Source organism: Carcharodon carcharias, chromosome 11 (genome assembly GCF_017639515.1).
Source record: "Carcharodon carcharias isolate sCarCar2 chromosome 11, sCarCar2.pri, whole genome shotgun sequence".
NCBI classification, from domain to species: Eukaryota; Metazoa; Chordata; class Chondrichthyes; order Lamniformes; family Lamnidae; genus Carcharodon; species Carcharodon carcharias.
The window spans coordinates 10,556,832-10,583,958 of NC_054477.1; the positions used below are offsets into that span (position 1 = coordinate 10,556,832).

Consider the following 27,127-nt stretch of genomic DNA (forward strand, 5'->3'; position numbering starts at 1 on the left):
TTCGGATGCACAGGGAGAGCGAGGATATAAAGAGAGAGCACGGTGTTCAAATGCACAAGGAACAGGGAGGGTATAAACAGAGCACGTTGTTCGGATGCACAGGGATAGCACAGGGATTGTTCGGCACCTACATTTACCCAGGAGAGAGGCAGACAGCGGACTTGGTTGGAGGATGCACAGTGGACAGCGAGAATATAAAGAGAGAGCACGGCATTCGGATGCACAGGGAACAGCGAGGATATAAAGAGGGACCATGGCGTTCGGATGCACAGGGAACAGGGAGGATACAAAGAGAGCACAGCATTCAGATGCACACAGACCAGTGAGGATATAAAGAGAGCACAGCGTTCAGATGCACAAATGGACATTGAGAATATAAAGAGAGAGCAAGGCGTTCAGATGAACAAACGGACAGCGAGGATATAAAGAGAGCACAGTGTTCGGATGCACAGTGGACAGTGAGGATATAAAGAGAGAGCACAGCGTTCAGATGCACAGAGAACAGTGAGGTTATAAAGAGAGCACAGCGTTCAGATGCACAAATAGACAGTGAGGATATAGAGAGAGAGCACGGCGTTCAGATACACAGGGACAGTGAGGAAATAAAGAGAGCACAGTGTTCAGATGCACAGTGGACAGTGAGCATATAAAGAGAAAGCACAGCATTCAGATGCAGAGGGACAGCGAGGATATAAAGAGAGAGCACAGCATTCGGCACCTACATTTACCCAGGAGAGAGTCAGACAGCGGGCTTGGATGGAGGATGCACGGTGGACAGCGAGGATATAAAGAGAGAGCACGGCATTCGGATGCACAGGGACAGTGAGGATATAAAGAGAGCACAGCGTTCGGATGCAAAGGGAACAGTGAGGATATAAAGAGAGCACAGCGTTCGGATGCACAGGGAACAGTGAGGATATGAAGAGAGCACGGCATTCGGATGCACAGGGACAGTGAGGGTATGAAGAGAGCACAGCATTCGGATGCACAGAGAACAGTGAGGGTATAAAGAGAGCACAGCATTCAGATGCACAGAGAACAGTGAGGATATGAAGAAATCACAGTGTTCAGATGCACAGTGGACAGTGAGCATATAAAGAGAAAGCACAGCATTCAGATGCAGAGGGACAGCGAGGATATAAAGAGAGAGCACAGCATTCGGCACCTACATTTACCCAGGAGAGAGGCAGACAGCGGGCTTGGTTGGAGGATGCACAGGGACAGCGAGAATATAAAGAGGGACCACGGCGTTCGGATGCACAGGGAACAGCGAGGATATAAAGCGAGCTCAGCGTTCGGATGCACAGGGAACAGTGCGGATATAAAGAGAGCACAGCGTTCAAATGCACAGGGAACAGTGAGGATATAAAGGGAGCACAGCGTTCGGATACACAGGGACAGTGAGGATATAAAGAGAGCACGGTGTTCGGATGCACAGGGAACAGTGAGCATATAAAGAGAGCACAGCATTCGGATACACAGGGACAGTGAGGATATAAAGAGAGCAGAGCGTTCTTATGCACAGGGAACAGCGAGGATATAAAGAGAGAGTACAGCGTTCGGATGCACAGGGATCAGCGAGGATATAAACAGAGCACGTTGTTCGGTTGCACAGGGACAGTGAGGATATAAAGAGAGAGTACAGCGTTCGGATGCAGAGGGAACAGCGAGGATATAAACAGAGCACATTGTTCGGATGCACAGGGACAGTGAGGATATAAAGAGACCACGGCATTCAGATGCACAGGGAACAACGAGGATATAAAGAGAGCACAGTGTTCGGATGCACAGTGGACAGTGAGCATATAAAGAGAAAGCACGGCATTCAGATGCAGAGGGCCAGCGAGGATATAAAGAGAGAGCACAGCATTCGGCACCTACATTTACCCAGGAGAGTGGCAGACAGCAGGCTTGGATGGAGGATGCACAGTGGACAGCGAGGATATAAAGAAAGCTCAGCGTTCGGATGCACAGGGAACAGTGAGGATATAAAGAGAGCACAGCATTCAGATGCACACAGACTAGCGAGGATATAAAGAGAGCAGAGCGGTCGGATGCACAGGGAACAGTGAGGATATAAAGAGACCACGGCATTCAGATGCACAGGGAACAATGAGGATATAAAGAGAGCACGGCATTCAGATGCACAGGGAACAGCAAGGATATAAAGAGGGACCACAGCATTCGGATGCACAGGGACAGCGAGGATATAAAGAGAGCACAGCGTTCAAATGCACAGGGAACAGCGAGGATATAAAGAGAGAGCACAGCGTTTGGATGCACAGGGACAGTGAGGATATAAAGAGAGAGCACAGCGTTCGGATGCACAGGGAACAGCGAGGATATAAAGAGATCACAGCGTTCGGATGCACAGGGACAGTGAGGATATAAAGAGAGAGTACAGCGTTCGGATGCACAGGGACAGCGAGGATATAAAGAGAGCACGGTGTTCAAATGCACAGGGAACAGCGAGGATATAAAGGGAACACAGCGTTCGGATGCACAGGGACAGTGAGGATATAAAGAGAGCACAGCGTTCAGATGCACAAATGGACAGTGAGGATATAGAGAGAGCACAGCATTCAGATGCACAGTGGACAGTGAGGATATAAAGAGAGAGCACAGCGTTCAGATGCACAGAGAACAGTGAGGTTATAAAGAGTGCACAGTGTTCGGATGCACAGGGAACAGCGAGGATATAAACAGAGCAGAGCGTTCGGATGCACAGTGGACAGTGAGGATATAAAGAGAGAGTACAGCGTTCGGATGCACAGGGAACAGCGAGGATATAAACAGAGCACAGCGTTAGGATGCACAGGGAACAGCGAGGATATAAAGGGAGCACAGCGTATGGATGCACAAGGAACCGCAAGAATATAAAGAGAGCACAGCATTCGGATGCACAGGGAACAGTGAGGAAATAAAGAGAGCACAGCGTTCGGTTGCACAGGGAACAGCGAGGAGATAAAGAGAGCACAGCGTTCGGATGCACTGGGAACAGGGAGGATATAAAGAGTGCACAGCGTTCGGATGCACAGGGACGGTGAGGATATAAAGAGAGCACGGTGTTCAAATGCACAGGGGACAGCGAGGATATAAAGAGAGCACGGTGTTCAAATGCACAGGGGACAGTGAGGATATAAAGAAAGCAGAGCGTTCGGATGCACAGGGAAGAGTGAGGATATGAAGAGAGCACGGCGTTCGGATGCACAGGGACAGCAAGAATATAATGAGAGCACGGCGTTCAGATGCACAGGGAAAAGCGAGGATATAAAGAGAGAACGGTGTTCAGATGCACAGGGAACAGCGAGGATATAAAGAGAGCACAGTGTTCGGATGCACAGTGGACAGTGAGCATATAAAGAGAAAGCACAGCATTCAGATGCAGAGGGACAGCGAGGATATAAAGAGAGAGCACAGCATTCGGCACCTACATTTACCCAGGAGAGTGGCACACAGCAGGCTTGGATGGAGGATGCACAGGGAACAGTGAGGATATAAAGAGAGCACAGCATTCAGATGCACACAGACCAACGAGGATATAAAGAGAGAAGAGCGTTCGGATGCACAGGGAACAGTGAGGATATAAAGAGACCACGGCATTCAGATGCACAGGGAACAACGAGGATATAAAGAGAGCACGGCATTCGGATGCACAGGGAACAGCAAGGATATAAAGAGGGACCACAGCATTCGGATGCACAGGGACAGCGAGGATATAAAGAGAGCACAGCGTTCAAATGCACAGGGAACAGCGAGGATATAAAGAGAGAGCACAGCGTTCGGATGCACAGGGACAGCGAGGATATAAAGAGAGCACAGTGTTCAAATGCACAGGGAACAGTGAGGATATAAAGGGAACACAGCGTTCGGATGCACAGGGACAGTAAGGATATAAAGAGAGCACAGCGTTCAGATGCACAAATGGACAGTGAGGATATAGAGAGAGCACAGCATTCGGATGCACAGTGGACAGTGAGGATATAAAGAGAGAGCACAGCGTTCAGATGCACAGAGAACAGTGAGGTTATAAAGAGTGCACAGCGTTCGGATGCACAGGGAACAGCGAGGATATAAACAGAGCAGAGCGTTCGGATGCACAGTGGACAGTGAGGATATAAAGAGAGAGCACAGCGTTCAGATGCACAGAGAACAGTGAGGTTATAAAGAGTGCACAGCGTTCGGATGCACAGGGAACAGCGAGGATATAAACAGAGCAGAGCGTTCGGATGCACAGTGGACAGTGAGGATATAAAGAGAGAGCACAGCGTTCAGATGCACAGAGAACAGTGAGGTTATAAAGAGTGCACAGCGTTCGGATGCACAGAGAACAGTGAGGTTGTAAAGAGTGCACAGCGTTCGGATGCACAGGGAACAGCGAGGATATAAACAGAGCAGAGCGTTTGGATGCACAGGGACAGCGAGGATATAAAGAGAGCACAGCGTTCAAATGCACAAGGAACAGGGAGGATATAAACAGAGCACGTTGTTCGGATGCACAGGGACAGTGAGGATATAAAGAGAGAGAACAGCGTTCAAATGCACAGGGAACAGCGAGGATATAAAGAGAGCACAGCGCTCGGATGAACAGGGCCAGCGAGGATATAAAGAGTGCACAGCGTTTGGATGAACAGGGAACAGCGATGATATAAAGAGAGCACAGCGTTCGGATGCACAGGGAACAGCGCAGATATAAAGAGAGCACGGCATTCGGATGCAAAGGGACAGCGAGGATATAAAGAGAGCAGAGCATTCGGATGCACAGGGACAGTGAGGATATAAAGAGAGCAAGGCGTTCGGATGCACAGGGAACAGGGAGGATATAAAGAGAGCACAGCATTCGGATGCACAGGGACAGCAAGAATATGATGAGAGCACGGCGTTCGGATGCACAGGGACAGTGAGGATATGAAGAGAGAGCACAACATTCGGCACCTACATTTACCCAGGGGAGAGTCAGACAGCGGGCTTGGATGGAGGATGCACAGTGGACAGCGAGGATATAAAGAGAGAGCACGGCGTTAGGATGCACAGGGACAGTGAGGATATAAAGAGGGACCACGGCGTTCAGATACACAGGGAACAGCGAGGATATAAAGAGAGCACAGCGTTCGGATGCACAGGGAACAGCGCAGATATAAAGAGAGCACAGCGTTCGGATGCAAAAGGACAGTGAGGATATAAAGAGAGCACAGCGTTCGGATGCACAGGGACAGTGAGGATATAGAGAGCAGAGCGTTCGGATGCACAGGGACAGTGAGGATATGAAGAGAGCACAGCATTCAGATGCACAGGAACAGCGAGGATATAAAGAGAGAGCACAGCATTCGGCACCTACATTTACCCAGGAGAGAGGCAGACAGCGGGCTTGGTTGGAGGATGCACAGTGGACAGCGAGGATATAAAGAGAGAGCACGGCGTTCGGATGCACAGGGAACAGCGAAGATATAAAGGGGGACCACAGCGTTTGGATGCACAGGGAACAGTGCAGATATAAAGAGAGCACGGCATTCGGATGCAAAGGGACAGCGAGGATATAAAGAGAGCAGAGCATTCGGATGCACAGGGACAGTGAGGATATAAAGAGAGCAAGGCGTTCGGATGCACAGGGAACAGGGAGGATATAAAGAGAGCACAGCATTCGGATGCACAGGGACAGCAAGAATATGATGAGAGCACGGCGTTCGGATGCACAGGGACAGTGAGGATATGAAGAGAGAGCACAGCATTCGGCACCTACATTTACCCAGGGGAGAGTCAGACAGCGGGCTTGGATGGAGGATGCACAGTGGACAGCGAGGATATAAAGAGAGAGCACGGCGTTAGGATGCACAGGGACAGTGAGGATATAAAGAGGGACCACGGCGTTCAGATACACAGGGAACAGCGAGGATATAAAGAGAGCACAGCGTTCGGATGCACAGGGAACAGCGCAGATATAAAGAGAGCACAGCGTTCGGATGCAAAAGGACAGTGAGGATATAAAGAGAGCACAGCGTTCGGATGCACAGGGACAGTGAGGATATAGAGAGCAGAGCGTTCGGATGCACAGGGACAGTGAGGATATGAAGAGAGCACAGCATTCAGATGCACAGGAACAGCGAGGATATAAAGAGAGAGCACAGCATTCGGCACCTACATTTACCCAGGAGAGAGGCAGACAGCGGGCTTGGTTGGAGGATGCACAGTGGACAGCGAGGATATAAAGAGAGAGCACGGCGTTCGGATGCACAGGGAACAGCGAAGATATAAAGGGGGACCACAGCGTTTGGATGCACAGGGAACAGCGAGGATATAAAGAAAGCACAGCGGTCAGATGCACAGGGACAGCGAGGATATAAAGAGAGCAGAGCATTCGGATACACAGGGAACAGTGAGGATATAAAGAGAGCACAGCGTTCGGATGCACAGGGACAGTGAGGATATAAAGAAAGCACAGCGTTCGGATGCACAGGGACAGCGAGGATATAAAGAGAGCAGAGCATTCGGATACACAGGGAACAGTGAGGATATAAAGAGAGAGCACGGCATTCAGATACACAGGGATAGCTGCTTCAGCTCTAAAATGCCGTGTGGGAAGAAAAAAAATGAAGAATGACATCACAGGAAAACCATAAGTGGGATTTGAACCCATGTCCCCAATGTATTAGCCTGGGCCTCTGGATTACTAGCCCAATTACATTATCACTATGCCACTGGCATTTTTTTTATTTGTTCATTGAATGTGGGTGTTGCTGGCTAGTGCAGCACTTATTGCCCTTGAGAAGGTGGTGGTGTACTGCCTCTTCTTGAACCGCTGCAGTCCATGTGGTGTAGGTACACCCACAGTGCTGTTAGGGAGGGAGTTCCAGGATTTTGACCCAGCGACAGTGAAGGAACGGCCGATATATTTCCAAGTCAGGATGGTGAGTGGCTTGGAGGGGAATTTGCAGGTGGTGGTGTTCCCATCTATCTGCTGCCTTTGTCCTTCCAGGTGGCAGAGATCGCAGGTTTGGGAGGTTGCTGTCTAAGGCGCCTGGGTGAACTACTGCAGTGCATCTTGTCCATGGTACATGTGGGCCCATGTGTGTCAGTGGTGGAGGGATTGAATGTTTTAGGTGGTGGATCCCAATCACACGGGATGCTTTGTCCTGGATGGTGTCAAGCTTCTTGAGTGTGGTTGGAGCTGCACTCATCCAGGCAAGTGGGGAGTATTTCATCACACTCCTGACTTGTGCCTTGTAGACGGTGGCCAGACTTTGGGGAGTCAGGAGGCGACTGGCAAATCAGGCTGGAGGGGCTGAATGGCTTACTCCTGCTCCTATTCTTGTGTTCTTGAGGTCACGAAAGTGCTATATAAATGCAAGTCTTTCCTTCCTTTAAATGGGATTAAATCAGTCTTTAGAATCAGAGGGATACAGGTGACGGCAGTCAAGAGAATGGAATATTAAATGCTGAATTAGCAGCGAAACGTCTGAGAATCATAAGAGGAATGGCAAATGAGAATAGGACACTCTGTATGAGTATCTGAAGCAGAGAAGGAAGTGAAGGTTATTGCAATCGCTCATGGGTCATATCCGCAGAACAAACAGATAATAATAGCAATGATTTCCTTCCTTAAAGGACAATAGTGAACCAGATGGATTTTTAATGATAATCCAGTCACTTCAATGTCACCATTACTGAGACAGTAATTAATTGGTTTTAAATTCCATAGTTGCCATGGTGGGATTTGAACTCATGACTCTGGATCATTAGCCCAGGTGTTGGGATTATTGGTCCAGTGATTTAAGCACTAGTCTGCCATGCCATGTGCATTGGCCGTTCATACATGAACCACATGTAGCAAAAAACAGGCCCATAGGTTAACCTTTCACTCATCTTGTCAAGTTAGCTATACAGAAGCTGCTGGGCACCTTTGGAACTGTTTCTAGTCTTGCACAGGGCTAACATGAGAAGGAAGCTCTTGACCTGTGACACTGCAAATGCTGGAAATCCAAAATAAAAAGGAATAAATGTTGGAAATATTCAGCAGGACGGGCAACATCCATGGAGCGAGAAACCAGAGTTAATGGGGCAGTAGCGGACGGCCTGGGGGGGGGGTCTCGCCCACCAGCTGGTCAGCCAGCGGGAGTGCCTCGTTGCCGCTTGCTGGGAAGCCTCGCCTCATTAAGTGCCACTCAGGCAGTTGACAGGACAGCAGCGAGCCTTACCCCGGGATCAAGGACCCCAGGGGTGGAGGTCCCGCCCACCGAGCGCTGCTGGCCTCGGCGCTACCAGGGGGGCGATCGCTGCAGCTGGTACGGCACCCATCTGAGACTTAGGATTGTCACTGGATGCCAGGGGCACAGGTAAGTGATGGCGGGAGTGGGGGTTGGAGTGTATTGGGGGGGGAGGGGCGGGGGGGGTCACAGGGTAAGGGTTGTGGGTGTAGAAGAGGGCAAAGGGTGTGGGGGGGTCAGCAACAAGGGCAGAGTGGTGGCTCTCTTAGTGGCCCCACTTAGTCTGACCCAGGTAGCTACTTCAAACTGGTTTATTTATATATGGGATAGGTTAAGGCAGAGGTACGTCTCGCATGAGTACAGACTGTTCCATCCTCTCTCCCGAGCCTCGAGCACATGACTGCTGATGTCACTATTACATCATGGTCTACATCACTCATTAACATGACTATTCTATTAACACGTTACGCTGCGTCCCACTTCCTGATGCTGGGTCCCTCAATCAGGCACTAAGTGCCCCACTGGCCCCCCACCCCCCAACCCCACTGTGAGCCAAGAAGCAACTCTGCACAGGTTTGCTCATTGTGCTCCCTACATGGTGTGCCCCCACCCGCCGCCGGGTTAGTACCAGTGGCAGTGGGATAAAACCTTTAAGTGGACATTAATTGACCACTTAAGGGCATTAATCGGCAGTGGGGCGGGTGGGCGGTCCACGGTCTATGAGAATACATGTCTTCGCTCAGTGGGTTGAGAATCTTTGGAATTCCCAACCCCGGACTGCTCATTCGTTGAGTATCTTCAAGACCGAGAAACTGAGCTACTTTGGGCATTGAAGGAACCAGCGAACGCGAGAATAGGGCAGGAAAAATAGGGTCGAGGTAAAAGACCTAGCGCCATCTTATTGAACGGCAGAGTAGCCTCAAAGGCCTTATCTTTTTATTGCTAGTGTTATTCCATAAAGATAGCAACTTGGAACGACAACACAGGGAAGTACTGACCTGGAGCCAGAGCAAAAACCTGGGTCTAATGGTGATAGTCCTTACCCGTCTTCCTTAGTACAGGTGGGATTACTCTATTTGGTCAACCTAGCCAGCAAGGGGCAGTCACTTTAACCTGAGTGTCCCATTGCTGTTTCAAGAACAAGCCCGTACAATCTAGCTTTAAATGAAACCTTTTTTTTTAAAATTTACAAGCAAGTGGCATGACCGGTAGGTAGCCTGCTAGCTGCCCCACCTGACCCCCTGTCCCCACCCCACTTCCCCCACACACTCCAAAAGCCAAGGAGATCGTCAACCCCCACCCCCCGAAGAGCTAAGGACCCAAGCAGGACCGCATCCTACCTGCAAAGATGAGTTTCTCTTTCATTATATTGACGTCCTTGCTTGACCTGCGGACTGCTGCGCTCAGCATAATCTGTTCCGGGTTATAGGTCCTCATGCTACCCAATCGCCATCTGCAAAGTGGAACAAAACTGTTTCAAAAAAAATAAAAGACTCTCCCATCCCAGTGTTTCGCTTAGAACTATTTTAGTAGCGTTAAGGGAATCTGACTATCAGTTTCCCAGGTCTTCATTGATGTCCCTCCGTGCGTGGGCAGTTCCTGAGGGGGGAGGGACAGGAGATGGGGGTAGGGGGCAAGGGGAGGAGGAGATATGCTCTGAATTTGTTTTATGATTCTCCTGTGATGCAAACTTGTCTTACAGTGCTCCTTCCAGACAGCCTGACTGAATTCGGGAACTCATGGTGTCAAAGTTAGAGGAGAGGGTTTTATCCGGTAGGAAAGCCTAAGGCCTACCATCCCACAAGGCAGGCCGAGGCCTACTGGTGAACGAGAGAAGATTAGCTCCTACTAGACATCATTCAAATTTACAACCATGTAAGGAAAACTCGCAGAGTGAAAAATATCTTAGGACAGAAAAAGCAAATATCCCACTTTTAAGAAATGAAGTCACCACCCCTGTTGGGAAAACAATAACAACTTCTCCTTTATATAACACCTTTAACGTAGCAAAACATCCCAAGGTGCATCACAGGAGAATCATAAAACAAAACACGATACCGAGCCACAGGAGGAGATATTAGGGGAGGTGGCTCAAAGCTTGATCAAAGAGGTAGCTTGAAGGAGTGTCTCAATAGAGGAGAGGGGGAGCGGAGAGATATGGGGAGGGAATTCCAGAGCTTAAGACCCAGGGAACCACTGCCATTAACGGTGGAGCAATTAAAGTCAAAAGGTATGCAAGAGGCCAGAATTGGATGAGCATAAGAAATAGCGAAGCACTGGAGCGCTGACTGCACTTTGGGATACGGGGAGAATTCAGTCGGGATGTGCTGACACACAGAAGCTGTGCACCGTTAGCCTTCAATCACCGAGATCACAATTCCACTGCACTTTCAGGCTCATTAAAATGCACCACACACTTCCTTCAATCTCTGGAAACTAAGTGTGTGACATTCTTCACCTCAACGAAACAGTGGTGGGCTGAAGCTTATGTCTTCCATAATTTAATTCCCTTACTGGGGCTAAAGGGGATAAATTATGAGGGCAGGTTGCAGAGCACATTTATAAATGGCAGGCAGGACCCAGATGGGGAAGTCCTGCTCCCATTTCCAGTGGATCCAATTTTTGCTGGTAAGGGACAGGGGGAGGGGCATGAATCACACAGGAAGGAAACCCAAACTTAGCCGGGCCATTTTAATTTAGCGCCGAGTTCAAACAGGCCCTATTTTGGTTATTGCAAAGACTTTAACAGGCAGAGTGAGAGTCATGAATATAAATGCTCTTGAAGGGTGGATAAGGTCTGTATTGCTGTCATGATTTGAGGTTCTTTTTTAAATGCTTTGCTCTTTAAACTTTAAAAATCGACAGGCTGCAGCTGTCAGAGTTTATAAAGACCTTCTGCTTTGATTGACAGGCCATTTGCTGCAGTTTAGAAAACAACCATAGCATCTGGTTGTGCAGTTTCAATAGGGTTTTTTGTTGACCTTTCCCCAAGGGCTACAATTATGGATAATTTTAATCTACGTATAGATCAGAAGAATCAGATTGGCAAAGGCAGCCTGGAAGATGAGTTCATTGTGTGTTTTGGGGATAGTTTCTTAGATCAGGTTATTCTAGATCTGGTAATGTGCAATGAGACAGGATTAATTAATGACCTCATAGTAAAGGCTCCGCCCCTAGGTAGCACTGATCAGAACATGATTCAACTTCACATTCAGTTTGAGGGACAGAGTGTGGGTCTAAAACTAGTATTTTGAACTTAAATAAGGGCAATTATGAGGGCATGAAGACAGAGCTGGTTAAAATGAACTTGGCAATTAGGTTAAGGGATAAGTCAGTAGAGATGCAGTGGCAGACATTTAAGAAGATATTTCATAACACTCAGCAAAGAACATTCCAGTGATAAAGAAACCGACTCTCAGGAGAAGGGCGCACCAGCTGTGACTGAATAAGGAAGTTAAAGTTAGTATCTAATTGAACAAAAAAGCATATAGTTCTGTGAAGATTAGGGGCAGGTGAGAAGATTGCTGTTTTTTAATATTCTACCCAAAGAATAACTGAGAGTAATAAAGAGGGGAGAAATCAGAAAGAAAGCTAGCCGGAGGCAGAAGTGTACTGGTAATGTCACCGGACTAGTAATCCAGTTGCCTAGGCTAATGCTCTGGGGTGCAGGTTCAAATCCCACCATGGCAACCAGTGGAATTTAAATTCACTTGATAAAAATCTGGAATTTAAAAGCTGGTCTCATTAATGGTGACAATGGTTGTTGTAAGAACCCATCAGGTTCACTAGATTTCCTTTAGGGAAGGAAATGTGCCATCCTTACCTGGTCTGCCTTATATGTGACTCCAGACTACTGAAAAGGCCTAGCAAGCCACTCAGTTGAATTAAACGGCTACAAAGTCCATGAAAAAGAATGAAACCGGATGGATCTCCCGGCATCAACCTAAGCACTGGAAATGACAATGGTGAACCCAGCCCAATCGACTCTGCAAAGACCTAACATCGGGGCTTGTGCCAAAATTGGGAGAGCTGTCTTGCAGACTAGTCAAGCAATAGCCTGAAAGTGTCTGTAAGGTATGATTCCATGAGTATGACTATGTCCCAGAGACCACCATCCCTGGGTATGGACAGACTCACAAGAGATGGTGGCACAGTGACACACAGTTGACAGGGAGTTGCTCTGAAAGTTCTCAACATTGACTCTGGATCCCATGAAGTCTCATGGCATCAATCAAATGTGGGCAAGGAAACCTCCTACTGATTACCACGTACTACACACCCCCAACCCTCGTTGCCACTCCTCAGCTGATGAATCAGGACTCCACTGTGGTGAATACCACTGAGGGTGGCAAGGGCCCAGAAGGTACTCTGGGTGGAGAACTTCAATGTCCATCACCAAGAGTGGCTCGGTAGCACCACTACTGACCAAGCTGGCCGAGTCCTAAAGGACATAGCTGCCAGACTGGGCCTCCGGCAGGTGGTGAGGGAACCAATAAGAGGGAAAAACATACTTGACATCGTCCTCCCCAACCTGCCTGTAGCAGATGCATCTGTGCATGACAGTATCGGTCAGAGTGACCACCGCACAGTCCTTGTGGAGACAAAGTCCCATCTTCACATTGAAGATACCCTCTATCCTGTGGCACTACCACCAAGCTAAATGGGATAGATTTCAAACAGATCTTGCAACTCAAGACTGGGCCTCCATGAGGTGCTGTGGGACATCAGCAGCAGCAGAATTGTACTCGAACACCATCTGTAACCTCATGGCCCGGCATATCCCCCACTCTACCATTACCAACACACCAGGGGGACAAAAAGGAAGCTATGGATTTGCTGTTCTTAGATTTCCAGAGGTCATCTGACAAGGTACCACGTCAAAGGTTACTACTCAACTGACTTTATCACTCAAAGTAAGAGCTCATGTTAAAGGGGGTAACAACATATTAGCATGGATAGAGGATGTTTTAGCTAACCGGAAACAGAGTAGGCATAACTGGGTCATTTTCAAGTTGGCAAGGTGTAACAAGTCGAGTGCTGGGGCCTCAGTTATTTACATTCTATATTAATGACTTGGATGATGGGACTGAATACATGGTTGCTAAATTTGCCGATGACACAAAGATAGGCAGGAAACTAAGTTGTGAAGAGGGCATAAGGGACCTGCAAAAGGACATCGATAGGTTAAGTAATTGGGCAAAGGTCTGGCAGATGGAGTATAACGTGGGAAAATGTGAACTTGCCCATTTTGGCAGGAAGAGTAAAAAGTAGCATTTAATTTAAATGGAGAGAGCTTGCAAAACTCGAAGTACAGAGGGATCTGGGTGTCTTGGTACATGAATCACAAAAAATTAATAAGTAGGTACAGCAAGTGATTGGGAAGGGATATGGAATGTTTTTTTTTATTGCAATGGGGATGGAATATAACAATTGTACAGGGGTTGGTGAGACCACATCTGAAGCACTGCGTACAATTTTGGTATCCTTATTTAAGAAAGGACAAAATGCATGAGAAGCAGTTCACAAAAGGTTAACACAACTAGTACCTTGGGATATGGGGGTTATCCAATGAGGAATGTTTGGACAGGTTGGGCCTGCATCCATTGGAGTTTAGAAGAATGAGAGGTGATCTTATTGAAGCATATAAGATCCTGAGGGGACTTGACAGAGTGAATGCTGAAAGGATTTTCACCTTGTGGGAGAGACCAGAACTGACAGTTTAAAAATAAGGGGTCTCCCATTTAAGGCACAAACGAGGAGAATTTTTTTTCTCCAAGGGTACAGAGACTTTGGAGTTCTCCTCCCCATGGAGAGGCAGGGTCATTGAATATTTTTAAGGCAGAGCTAGGTAGATTCTTGACTAACAAGGGAGTCAAAGGTCATCGGGGGGGTAGGGTAAGCGGAATGTGGAGTTGAGGCCACAATCAGATCAGCCATGATCTTATTGAATGGTCCAGCAGGCTTGATGGACCGAATGGTCTACCCCTGCTCATAATTCGTAAGTTTACTGAGGTGGGTCCTGAGGTGAGTTGGGAGATTTCCTGATTCGAGCCATCCACCTCAGCAGCAAAAATCCCGCCCTAGACTTACATTCCCTCAGGTAGACAGGACGAAGGGGTGATATAATTGAAGAGTTTGAGATCACCAAAGGAGGCGACACTGTAGATATAGAGAAACATTTCCTCTGGTGTGTGTGTGTGTGTGGGGGGGGTGGGGTGGGGGGCCCGGGGTGGGTGGGGGGAGTCCAGAACAAGGGTGTGGAATCTGAAAATTAAAATTAGGCTGTTCACACTTTTTCACCCAAACGATATCTGGAACTCTCTCCCACAAAGTGCTGTTGAAGATGGGCATCAAATGAAAATTGATGGACCTTTTTTTTCCCGAAATGGTATTAAGGGACATGGAAGCAAGGTGGGTAAATGGAGTTAAAATGACAAGCAGCCATTATCTAAATGAAAGGCAAAGCAGAATGGAGGGTCGCCCTATGTTCAAGCACCGATGGCAATGATTCGGAGCAGACAGCAGTACAAAGCAGGCAGCCTGAGTGTCGTTTCCTCAGTATACTGACTCTGACGACAAGTTCCAAAAATCTAGGTGACTCTACAAGACGTCAAAGCTTTTGGATAATCCTTGTGGGTCAGTCAGGCAGGAGAACTCTTCCCAGCCATCAGCTACGATTGTCCTGGGATTTCCAGGAATTCAAGATTAATCTCCAGGACACTACTCCAGGCAAAACACTCGAAACAAAAATAGGGAGGGGAGGTGGCATTAACATTTTTTTTAATAAGAATAATCTGAAGTGGGTAAGCAGGCTGAACGACTGGCGATCAATCAGAAACCAGAGACCCTCCTGGCTTTTTAATTGGATGTGGGAAGATAGTGTGCCGTGAGGATTGGCTTGTTAGACAGCCAATGATAGAAGTGTGGGGATAGGGCTGTTGGAGGTGGCAGGTCATGTGATGAAGCCTCCTGAAATTCACCCAATCAGATTTGTCAGGAGCCTTGATTGCTCTGCGACTGGTTGCTAGGAGATGCATGAAGGAGACTTGGCTGCTAATTGGCTCACCTCCATCCCCTCTCTGGTAAGGGAGATAATGGGCCACGCTCTAAGGATAAAGCAATAAATTCACAGCTCTCACATGAATTTGGATTCATCCAGGATCTCAAACATTCCTTTCAGTAAATAACTTGGCTGGCTTCCCTATGCCAAGCTAATAAAAGGCACATGCTGGTACAACTCAAGAGAGGTCTTAGAGATTGCACATGAATGATTCATCAATAACAACTCGCATTTATATAGCATCATTAACATAGTGAAAAGGTCCCACTGTTGTGGTAGCAGCAAAATTTAACACAGAGCCATGTGGAGAGATATTAGGTCATGTTATCATAACCTGGGTCAAAGGGCTATGTCTTAAAGAGAGTCTTAAAGGAGGAGAGAGAGGTAGCGAGGTGGAGGAATTCCAGGCTTTATAGTTTTATCCCAGAATTGAAAGTTTAAGTGTCCTTATTTGCCACTGCCATTGACACAACCCTTCACGAAAGGGTTTCGAATTTCAAAATATTTGAATTAATTGGTCATAGAATAATGCACAACAGAATGAGGCCATTCGGCCCATTGTGCTGGTGCTGTCTCTTTGGAAGAGCTATCCAACTAGTACCACTCCCCTGCTCTTTTCCCATAGGTCTACAAATTCTTCCTTTCCAAGTGTACAGCCAAACCCCTTTTGAAAGCTCCATTTGAAGCTGCTTCCACCAATACATTCCAGCTCCAATGTTGACCCAGGACCAGGCCCCAGCTGGGTGGGACCTTCGCTCCCTTTATCACTATCCTAAACGTGCTTGCAATAGCCCAGAGGGAGAGAACAACTCCAGAGCGAGGCCAGTGAAGGGGGCCTGTGAGACGTGGATAGAACAAGGCAATGGCAACAGTCAGAAATCCACCTTTGAAAACTGCCTTCCACCTACTGCTCCATAAACTTCACCACTGCCCCAGCCTTACCCCTCCACCCCAACCAACCCACCCACCAAAGTTAATCTCTTCCCACTGTGAAGCGGTTGAGTTGCTATAGCGGGAGCGGCCTGGGGTGTTCCATTCAGGACGGAGAGGGGGTGCCAAAATCCATCAACCTGAGTTCCCCTTGATTGAAACTTCAGACAGGCAGAAGGCAGAGCTGCACAGCGAGAGGAAGCTGCCCTTGGTGTGGGATATGAGGGAGAAGGAAAGATGTACCCAAGATCAATGACTGAAGTTATGTCCCCTGTTGACAGGCTGGAAGCTCTGTATTACCTACTCAAACCTTAGTGTCATGGTGTTTTGACTGACAAGGGACTTAAGGGTTAAGGAGGCAGGAAAGTGGAGTTAAGGCCACAATGAGACCAGCCATGACATCACTGCCTGACAGAGCAAGCTTGAGGGGACAAATGGCCTACTTCTGCTCCTATTTCTAATGTTCTTATGGTAGACTGAGGCTCTAGTCGGGTGCCGCTCAGGCCCAGAGTCACTGAGCAACAAACCAGATGGTTGTCCTCACAGTGAGGGGATTGGCGGCATGGGAGGGTGAACGAGGGCATCTCAAGTGAAAACTCCAACTCTCTCTGCCGCACTGTGTTAATGTTGGAATCCTGACACTAAATGTGTGCTCCAGTTGTAAGTGAGAGCAATTGATACTAATTGGGGAAGGGTTAGGGCATTATTCTTAAGTATATATAAGAACTGGTTTCCACCTGTGTGGGAGGAAAGGAATAGGGAGTCTGTACCTATGTTCTCTGGGTTTTGTGAATAAACGTATGGTAAAGAAAGATTGACTTCAACTTCCTTTTTTGCTCAATGAATGAACATTGAATTATTCCAAACCCACGATCACTTCCATTAGAAGGACAAGGGCAGCAGATAGATGGGAACACCACCAACTGGAAGTTCCCCTCCAAGTCACTCACCATCCTGACTTGGAAATATATCACCGTTCCTTCACTGTCACAGGGTCAAAATCCTAGAACTCCCTCCCCAACAGCACTGTGGGTGTACCTACACCACATAGACTGCAGCGGTTCAAGAAGGCAGCTCACCACCACCTTCCCAAGGGCAATTAGGGATGGGCAATAAATGCTGGCCCAGCCAGCGAAGCCCACATCCCGTGAATGAATAAAAAAAAGAGTGAGTAGTAACTAGAGTCACCAATCCCACAACATTGTCCTCGAGTCTCAAAGACATATAAACTAACCTCCATGGACACTGCCAAGAGCAAGAATCAGAAGAAAAATCAGGGGGGGTATTAAAAAAATATAACTTCGGTTGTCAGACATGGGAAGAAAAAGTAGTTTAACTGGCATGAAAGAACCATCCAATCGGGCGAACACTTTTTGATTGGTGTTTGACTGGCATCGCAGGTGACCAATGGGAAGAGTGTGGGGGCGGGGAAGGTTGGAAGAATGCTGTCACGTGATGGCACAAAGATTCCGAGAGGGAGAGAGATGTCTTCTGAGGAAGGATGGAGTAGAACGGGCCCCATATTCTCTGGGAGTTTAGAAGAATGACAGGTGATCTCATTGAAACGTTAAAAAATTCTTGGCAGGGTAGATGCTGAGAGGCTGTTTCCCCCACTGGAGAGTCTAGAATTAGGGGTAGAGTATCAGGATAAGGGCCAGGCCAATTAGGACTGAGATGAGGAGAAATTTTGTCACTCAGAAGGTGGTGAATATTTGGAATTCTCTACCCCAGAGGATTGTGGAGACTGAATCATTGAGCATGTTCAAGACAGAGATCAATAGATTCTAGATATTAAAGGAATCAGGCATTTATAGGATTGGGCAGGAAAGTGGAGAATTTTTTATTCTTTCATGGGGCATGGACTTCGCTGGCAAGGCCAGCATTCATTGCCCATCCCTTATTGCCCTTGAACTGAGTGGTTTGCTAGACCATTTCAGAGGGCAGGTAAGAGGCAACCACCTTCCTGTGGAGTCACATGTAGGCCAGGCCAATAGGGATGGCAGATTTCCTTCCCCCAAAGGTCATTAGCAAATCAGATGGGTTTTTACCATCACCGAGATTAGCTTTTCATTCCAGGTTTATTAATTGTATTCAAATTCCACCAGCTGCTCTGGTGGGATTTGAACCCATGTCCCCAGAGAATTAGCCCGGGTCTCCGTCTTACTAGACCAGTGACATTACCACTACGCCAGAATGTCAGAGCAGACCCAAGGTATCATATCATCTCTCCTGCTCCTATTTCTTATGCAACATCCAAGTAAACCCCCAACAAGAGTTGGCAACCATATTAGAAGGTATCCAATAGAATCTCGGGACTGCTTTAAGGGATAGCTAGCCAAAGGCTTCAATTGATGCATTACTTAAACAATTTAATGGCCACCCTTTCTTTCCCACTTCAACCAACCCCAATCTTACCCTCAGCTGGAGCGCACACACAATAGGAACGGCCTGATCAGGATGTGGAGCGAGAGTGGGTCTCCCCCACTCCTCCAAAGCACAGGAGCAATCAGCGCCAATGGCAGAACTCCAGTTCCTACAAGACTGAGGTGAGCACCATCCACCCAGTGCAGGGAGGGAGTGAGCCTGAGGCCTGTTCTCCCTGCAGGTCTCAGTGGCGTAGTGAGGGGGGGGGGGCGGCGGGGGGAAGAGGGGACAGAGGTTCCATTCTTAGCCCAGACATGTTTCAGCAACAAAGTGGGAAAATGGGAGAAGGGGGGGGGAGCCACAGTGGGAGAGGGCACAGGATGCAGGGAGGGAGAGCTTGGGTGGGGGGAAAAGGCAAGAGCGCAGAAACGTGGGGAGGGTGAGAGCACAGGAATGGTGAGGCAGGGGGTGGAGGAGAGCGGTTATTACCCAGTACAGCCCAAATTCACACCCTTCATATCCCTCACTGAGCCTCCCATTAGAACATTATAAAGATCCAATCAGAAGTGTCAGCATTTACCTGATCAAGTGATAGCTGTGAAATGCCAGAATGCAGCAGAGAGAGAGAGAGAGAGAGAAAGAGAGAGTGGGAGAGAGGAGGAGAGAGAGAGAGAGAGAGAGAGAGAAGCAGAGGAGAGGAGGAAAAAGAGCAGAGGGAAGATAAACATCAGTGAAAAGCAGAAAAAAGGTGGAAGGAAAAAACAAAATGAAAAAGTGAATACAGCGCAGGGGCATCGCTGAATATTTCCAAAAACGTGGTTGAATTTTCTTGTTGACAAAAATTCCTACGATGCTTTCATTTTCCACTCAGCCTTTTAAAATCAGGTCGATGTTTTTCATGACGTAAAGCCACGTTGATCAGTGATTAGGAAATGTATTAAACGATGCCCCAAGTCATTCTCAATGTAAGGATGCATTCAAGCATTTAAACTGTCCCACAGCCTCCCCCACCATCCGACCTCAAAGTCCAGCCCCCCCCCACCCCCCTGCCTTGCATCTGTGGCCTTTCACTGTCACTGGCCTGTTGTGGGGTGGGGTCGTGACCAAGCTGGAACCTCATGTCAAGTCACTCTCCGCTGGCTGACCAGCGACAGGTGGCAAAGGGGCGTTATTCGGAAGGCGAGCTTCAAAACGAAGTTGGGGGTGGGGCCTAAATTTCTCCCCTTGCACTCACTGGCCTCCCCCGTCTTCATCTGCCAACTGTCCCCTTCCTCCCGTGGCAAATGCCTACCGAGTGGCTTGCCCGAAACCACGAGCGGCAGCGTGGAGGTACGGGTCCTTTGCCGAGGCTGGTCCGGTCACGGGCCCGGGCTCCATTTCAACCGCCGGCCCTGGCACACGCCACCAATTCCTGCTGCAACTTCCCCAAGATGTCAATGTCGAGCAAGATGCCCCCCGTTACATGCAGTCAAAAAAAAAGCAGCTAATGCCAGTAAGGGTAACAGGCACTCCCCAAACCCAGCAGAAGTAAACTGGCACTTACCTAGCAACCCAGCAGGGAAGGCAAATTCTCACCAACCTAGCACATAAAAAAATCAAAAAAAACGTGCTCCCTGCCCCAACCCAACAGGGAAAACAGACACTTACCCAACAACACAGTAGGGAAAGAATGGACATGAACTCACCGACACGACAGCAAAATTAACACTTAGACCTAGCAATCCAACAAGCATGGGACACACCAACCAATACAACCAGGGAGAGAGAGAGAGACACTTACCATAAGGAAATGCATACACACTCACAATACCTGGCTGAGAGACTGGACAATGGGAAGGGACTAGGTCTACTGAGATTGTACATGGTGGAAGATGGAGGTCAGGGGTTTGGTCTGTTGGGATTGTTCATGGCTGGGAGTGAATGGCAAAGGGTTTGAGCTCCTGGGAATTCTGTATAGTACAATGGACTAAATCCCTTCCGATCCACTGAGATTAATGGTCATAAAGGATCATTTTTAGCTCACTAGTTTGGGCACTCAAAAACATCCTGGCCCTTGAAGCACCTCAAATCTTGCTTCCTGGCCTAGGAGAAGAGAGTTGTCCCCTCCCAGCCTCCAACCAGCCATCCCAAAACCACTTCCACAATGGTGTAACGGATTCTTAGATGCACAGTGACAGACAGAAGCAAGAGGTTCTCAGTGGAATTTGATTGACAGGCCTGTAGTCCACCAAACCTCTTAACCATCAGGGCCTTATCCAAAGTGTTGCAGATTTCAGGCTTTAATAACTGTAAACCAAATATCAAACGACTGGGGGAGTTCTGACAAGCTGTTGAACAGGCATGTCATCAAAGAACTTATAGCTCTGGGGCAAGTTTTATAAGCACCAAGGCCAGTGCTTGGTGTCACCAATGCTCACCCGATGTAGGTACCCATTCAGCTGCTGCACTCCTTTCCTTGCCCCACATTTCTCCGTCTCCCTCACATAGATTAGAGAAGTTGGGACTGTTTTCATTGGAGAAGAGAAGGATGAGAGGAGATTTGATTGAGGTGTTCAAGATCATGAGGGGTCTGGACAGAGTAGACAGGGAGAAACTCTTTCCATTGGTGGAAGGAACAAGAGCCAGAAGGCCCAGATTTAAGGTAATTGGCAAAAGAAGCAATGGCGACATGAGAAGGAACTTTTTCACGTAGGGAGTGGTAAGGGTCTGGAATGCGCTGCCTGAGAGTGTGGTGGAGGCAGGGTCAATTGAGGCATTCAAGAGGGAATTGAATTATTATCTGAAAAGGAAGAATGTGCAGGGTTACGGGGAGAAAGGCGCTAGGCGAATTGCTCATTCGGAAAGCCAGTGTGGCCACAATGGGCCTCATTCTGTAGCTGTGACAAATCTGTGACTTCTCGTTCTCCCGCTCTATCCTTCTTTCTCACCTCCCTTGCTCCCTCTCAGTGGCAACATTCCACAGTGAAAACCCCAACGGGCACTCACTGCTAAACCCCCATAAATGAAGGAGCCATCTGGGTCGAGGTACCGGGGTCCTCCCTGCACACTAAGAGCTGGAATCCGTGCAGCTCCTATAACAGTTTCTGGAAGGGTCAAAGGCTGTGACCCCACCAGTGGTGAAGTGGCACCAGTTGGTAGATTGTGAGCCGACATTCGGTATACTTACTCTCTCAATTCACCAAGCTAATGAACAGGAATAAACAAGCAGAACACAGACCGAAACCCTCCTGTTTGGGGTCAACGAGGACTTTACAGGTTAAAAGAAACTCCTCTGTACTGACGGGCAAACAAGGACAGGGTGAACAATGTTCTGCAAGGCAACATGCATCATGCAAAACAAACCATATAGAGAAAAGCCTCACAATATCACTCACTTTTGCAGGATGAATATTCCCACCACGATGGTGATTGAAATGATGTCAGAGGTTATCCAGATCATGTAATATTCCTCAGGAGACTGCAGGAAGGAAACAAACCTTTTAAAGCCCCAGGGTCATGGAATGTTGGCATCTAGAGCTTATTCATTTCACATATGTTAATTTTCATTCAGTCCCAGGACAGATAAAGAGTAGAGCTCCTTCTGCACTGTCCTCATCAAACACTCCCAGAACAGGTTAGAAACAGAGTGAAGCTCCCTCTACACTGTCCCCATCAAACACTCCCAGGACAGGTACAGCACGGGGTTAGATACAGAGTAAAGCTCCCTCTACACTGTCCCCATCAAACACTCCCAGGACAGGTACAGCACGGGGTTAGATACAGAGTAAAGCTCTCTCTACACTGTCCACATCAAACACTCCCAGGACAGGTACAGCACGGGGTTAGATACAGAGTAAATCTCCCTCTACACCGTCCCCATCAAACACTCCCAGGACAGGTACAGCACGGGGTTAGATACAGAGTAAAGCTCCCTCTACACTGTCCCCATCAAACACTCCCAGGACAGGTACAGCACGGGGTTAGATACAGAGTAAAGCTCTCTCTACACCGTCCCCATCAAACACTCCCAGGACAGGTACAGCATGGGGTTAGATACAGAGTAAAGCTCCCTCTACACTGTCCCCATCAAACACTCCCAGGACAGGTACAGCACGGGGTTAGATACAGAGGAAAGCTCCCTCTACACTGTCCCCATCAAACACTCCCAGGACAGGTACAGCACGGGGTTAGATACAGAGTAAAGCTTCCTCTACACTGTCCCCATCAAACGCTCCCAGGACAGGTACAGCACAGGGTTAGATACAGAGTAAAGCTTCCTCTACACCGTCCCCATCAAACACTCCCAGGACAGGTACAGCATGGGGTTAGAAACAGAGTAAAGCTCCCTCTACACTGTCCCCATCAAACACTCCCAGGACAGGTACAGCACGGGGTTAGATACAGAGTAAAACTCCCTCTACACTGTCCCCATCAAACACTCCCAGGACAGGTACAGCACAGGGGTTAGATACAGAGTAAAGCTCTCTCTACACCGTGCCCATCAAACACTCCCAGGACAGGTACAGCACGGGGTTAGATACAGAGTAAAGCTCCCTCTACACTGTCCCCATCAAACACTCCCAGGACAGGTACAGCACGGGGTTAGATACAGAGTAAATCTCCCTCTACACTGTCCCTATCAAACACTCCCAGGACAGGTACAGCACGGGGTTAGATACAGAGTAAATCTCCCTCTACATCGTCCCTATCAAACACTCCCAGGACAGATACAGCACGGGGTTAGATACAGAGTAAAGCTCCCTCTACACTGTCCCCATCAAACACTCCCAGGACAGGTACAGCACGGGGTTAGATACAGAGTAAAGCTCCCTCTACACCGTCCCCATCAAACACTCCCAGGACAGGTACAGCACGGGGTTAGATACAGAGTAAAGCTCCCTCTACACTGTAACCATCAAACACTCCCAGGACAGGTACAGCACGGAGTTAGATACAGGGTAAAGCTCCTTAAAGTGGAGCCTGTATACACATTTGTTGATGCACACTCAAACATATGAGAATTAATCACTGCGATCACAAAGGGGTTCAGCTGGTCAAGTGAATCCAGCTTAGGCTCTCCAATGACTTGGAACGAGGCCACAATCTAATTACAGCGTGTCATGAAGACGTAGGTGTGGGGGTTGGGGGTTGGGGGCTATGACAGGCCTGACCTTAAACAACAACAGAGAACAACAGCTGCCATTCTGTTCACTCGAGCACCGACTGCAAATGAGCTTCCAGGAAATTGTGGGAACAATAAAAATAATCCCTGGAGAACAGGGAGAACCCATTACAAGGAACCGTCTCCAGCTCCTCCATTGTTCAGAGGGTGTTCCGATAGTATGAGCTCATTTCCATTTCCGCCCCTTTCAGAGATTCGCTTGCTTTACAACAAGGGGCAGCAACAAAGAACACAAGAAACAGGAGCAGGAGCGGACCATTCAGCCCATCGAGCCTGCTCCGCCATTCAGTACGATCATGGCTGATCTTGGACTTCAACTCCATTTTCCCGCCTGCTCCCCAATTCCCTGAGAGACCCAAAATCTGTCTGTCCCAACCTAAAATATATTCAATGATGGAGTACCCACAACCCTCTGGGGTAGAGAATTCCAAAGATTCATCACCCTCTGAGTGAAGAAATTTCTCTCCATCTCAATCCTAAATGATCGGCTCCTCATCCTGAGACTGTGGCCCCCGTGTTTTAGATTCCCCGACCAGCGGAAATAATCTCTCAGCGTCCACCCTATCAAACCCCTTCAGAATCCAGTAGGTTTCAACGAGATCGCCTCTCTTTCTTCTAAACTCCAGAGAACATAGACCCAATTTACTCAGCCTCTCATCACAGGACAACCCCCCAATCTCAGGGCAAGACCCTAGCCAAACTTAGCACCACTGACAGGGTTGCCCCCCTCCCTCCGGGATTGTCCTGGGGAGTCTCCAGGAGTCGAGCATTAGTCTCCAGGGCGCTGTTGGGGGCAACACTTCAGGAAGAAAAATCACCATTTTAGAACAATGCAGAACAGGGGGCCACCATTCAGCCCACTCAGTCTGTGCTGGCTCTTTCAAAGAGTAATCCAGTTACTCCCGCTACCCGGCTCTTTGCCCATTTCCCTTCAATTTCCTCCCCTTCAACTTTTACCCAATTCCCAATTGAACCTGTTTGCACCACCCTTATCAGATCTTAACGAAATTGTGGGGGGGTTTGGGGGGGTGGTTTTTTTGGGGAGCATGTTTAGTTATTCATTTTAAAACTATTGGGCCAGAATTTTGCGTCCCTTGGGCTGGCGGGTACTGACCCAAACAGGCCTAAGGTCGCCCGAGATGGCGTCGGGCGAGAATCCCGACATCACCGCCCGCCCGTGCAACATTTCACTCGGCGGGCAAGCGGGGAAGTCGGACGTGCGCCCGCCGACAATTAAGCCCCAATTAACGGCCCAGTCGTCAGCGAATTCTCTTGGCCTGTCCAACCTGACGGTTGACGGATGGGCGAATCAGACAGGCGGCCCTCACATCTTTTGTCAAACCTCATCCACGAGTGGGTGAAATTTCCACACGGGTCATTTTTTTTTTTTGCAGCTTTTTACAGCCTCGTTTCATTATTTGCGGGTCTCCAGCTCCCGAGGTAGCTGTCCACCTTCAGGGAGCTCTCCCGCAGCGCTCACCACACCCCAACCCCACCGGCCCCGGGGTAACGTTTTTTAAAACTTTGGTGCACTGTCAGTAATCTCCCTGAGACAGGACTCAGTCTAGGGGAGCAGTGCGCTCCGTCATGTGCATGCGCGAAACAGCGCACTTTGACAGCTGGGGGATTCCCTTCGCCGCCCCCCCCACCCCCCACCTCGCAGCACTTCCCATCGGGCAGGCCTTAATCGGCCCGCCCGCACAAAATGGCGGCGGGCCCCGTTTTGGCGGCGGGGGTCGGAATGTCCGCCCACCACCGAGCCGGTGGGGCCCACACGCCAACCGAGGGCAAATTTCAAAGGTTGCAGGGAGAAGGCGGGAGAATGGGGTTTGAGAAACTTATCGGCCATGATTGAATGGTGGAGCAAACTCGATGGGCCGAATGGCCTAATTTCTGCTCCTATGTCTTATGGTCTCATTTCTGCCCTCAGTGTATAACTCGACCCTTGTTTTTTGGAGGGATTTTTTTGAAACTTCAAATCCTGACTTGTCAGTCGACACCTGGCGGTATTTCTCAGCACAACCGCACCGTCCAGAATAGCCACATACATATTTTTTAAAAAGTTAAATCACACTTTCATTGTAGCTCTCTTATTTCTGCAGTGACATGGGAGGAGTGTGGGGACAGGTAGGTTTGTGGAGGTTCCCCCTCTCTCCTCCTCCTCTTTAAGGAATGCAGAGTGAACGCCAAAATGTTCCATCATCTCCACTCCCACCACCACCGCTGGCAGCATCTGGAGAGAGCGAAATTTCTTCAGTCAAAATGCTATCTCTGTTTCTCTCTCCACAGCCGCTTTACCAGACCTGCTGAGTATTTCCAGCACTTTCTGTTTTTATTTCGGATTCAGATACATTCGCACTGTTTTGTTTTTACTTTAGCGGAAATCTGGAACTGTCCCTGCAAAATGTTGTTGAGGTTGGGGGTCGGTTGAAAGTTTCACAACAAAGATTGTTAGGGCTATCGTTAGTCAGGGGTATGAAGGGTTAGGGAAGCAAGGTGGGGAGACGGAGACACAATGCAGCTGGCCACAATCTAACTCAATGGCAGGACAGGCTCGTGGGGTAGAACGGCCTCCTCCTGCTCCAGTGACCAACTATCCCCCGTAACCCCGTGTCGGTTCCAGCGTTTCTTACTCACCATTATCCAGGTGGGAGTTCGCAACTTACTGAGAACTTGGCAAGCATCAGAAGTAAGCGATCGCACCCCAGCGCACCACAGCACCGAGAACAGCCACGGCTCATTCACCAGGTACAGGTTGGTGCTGATATTTTCTGACGCGTACTCTCTGAAATGAAAGAGAGAGAGAGAGAGAGAGAGTGAGAAGCAAAGAGTGAGCCACAGGGGTGGGGGTGGGGAGGGGGTGCAGTTTGATGGGAGACCATGACTGGAACCCAGGAAGACAGACAGAGCGCAAGGAGATGGTTACAAACTCCACAGGGCGAGTCCCTCGTGGTTTCATGACATTATATCCAACCGCCCCCACCCCCACACATCCGCCATTCATCACCCAACAAGTCCAATCACAAACCATCAATAGCAACTTGCATTTATATAGCACCTTTAATGTAGCGCATAAAGAGGGAGACAGTTTTGTGGTGGTAATGTCACTGGCCTAGGAATCCAGAGGCCCAGGCTAATGCTCTGGGGACATGAGTTCAAATCCCAGTGCAGCTGGGTGAATTTAAATTCAATTATTAATTCCCTGACCATGACCTACATCATCGATTGTTGTTAAAAAAAAAGCATTTTTAAAAAAATTCATTCATGGGATGTGGGCATCATATTTCCCATTAGTGAACCAGATGGGTTTTTACAATAATCGGCAATGGTTTCATGGTCACTGAATTCTAGATTTTTACCCAATTCAAATTTCACCATCTGCCCTGGTGGGATTCGAACCCAGGTCCCCAG

At 48.5% G+C, this 27,127-nt stretch overlaps 1 protein-coding gene across 2 annotated transcripts in view; it reads right to left on the reverse strand.

Moving 5' to 3' along the window:
• LOC121283776 (glycerophosphodiester phosphodiesterase domain-containing protein 5-like) overlaps positions 1–27,127 on the reverse strand; it is a 317,012-nt gene that overhangs the window by 10,990 nt on the left and 278,895 nt on the right. For both annotated transcript variants that reach the window (XM_041198484.1, XM_041198485.1), the window contains exons 13-15: positions 26,354–26,501; positions 21,930–22,012; positions 9,542–9,654 (exon numbers count right to left, since the gene is read on the reverse strand). In XM_041198484.1, coding sequence (XP_041054418.1) covers positions 9,542–9,654; positions 21,930–22,012; positions 26,354–26,501 — 344 coding nt within the window. The remainder of the gene's footprint in view (positions 1–9,541; positions 9,655–21,929; positions 22,013–26,353; positions 26,502–27,127) is intronic.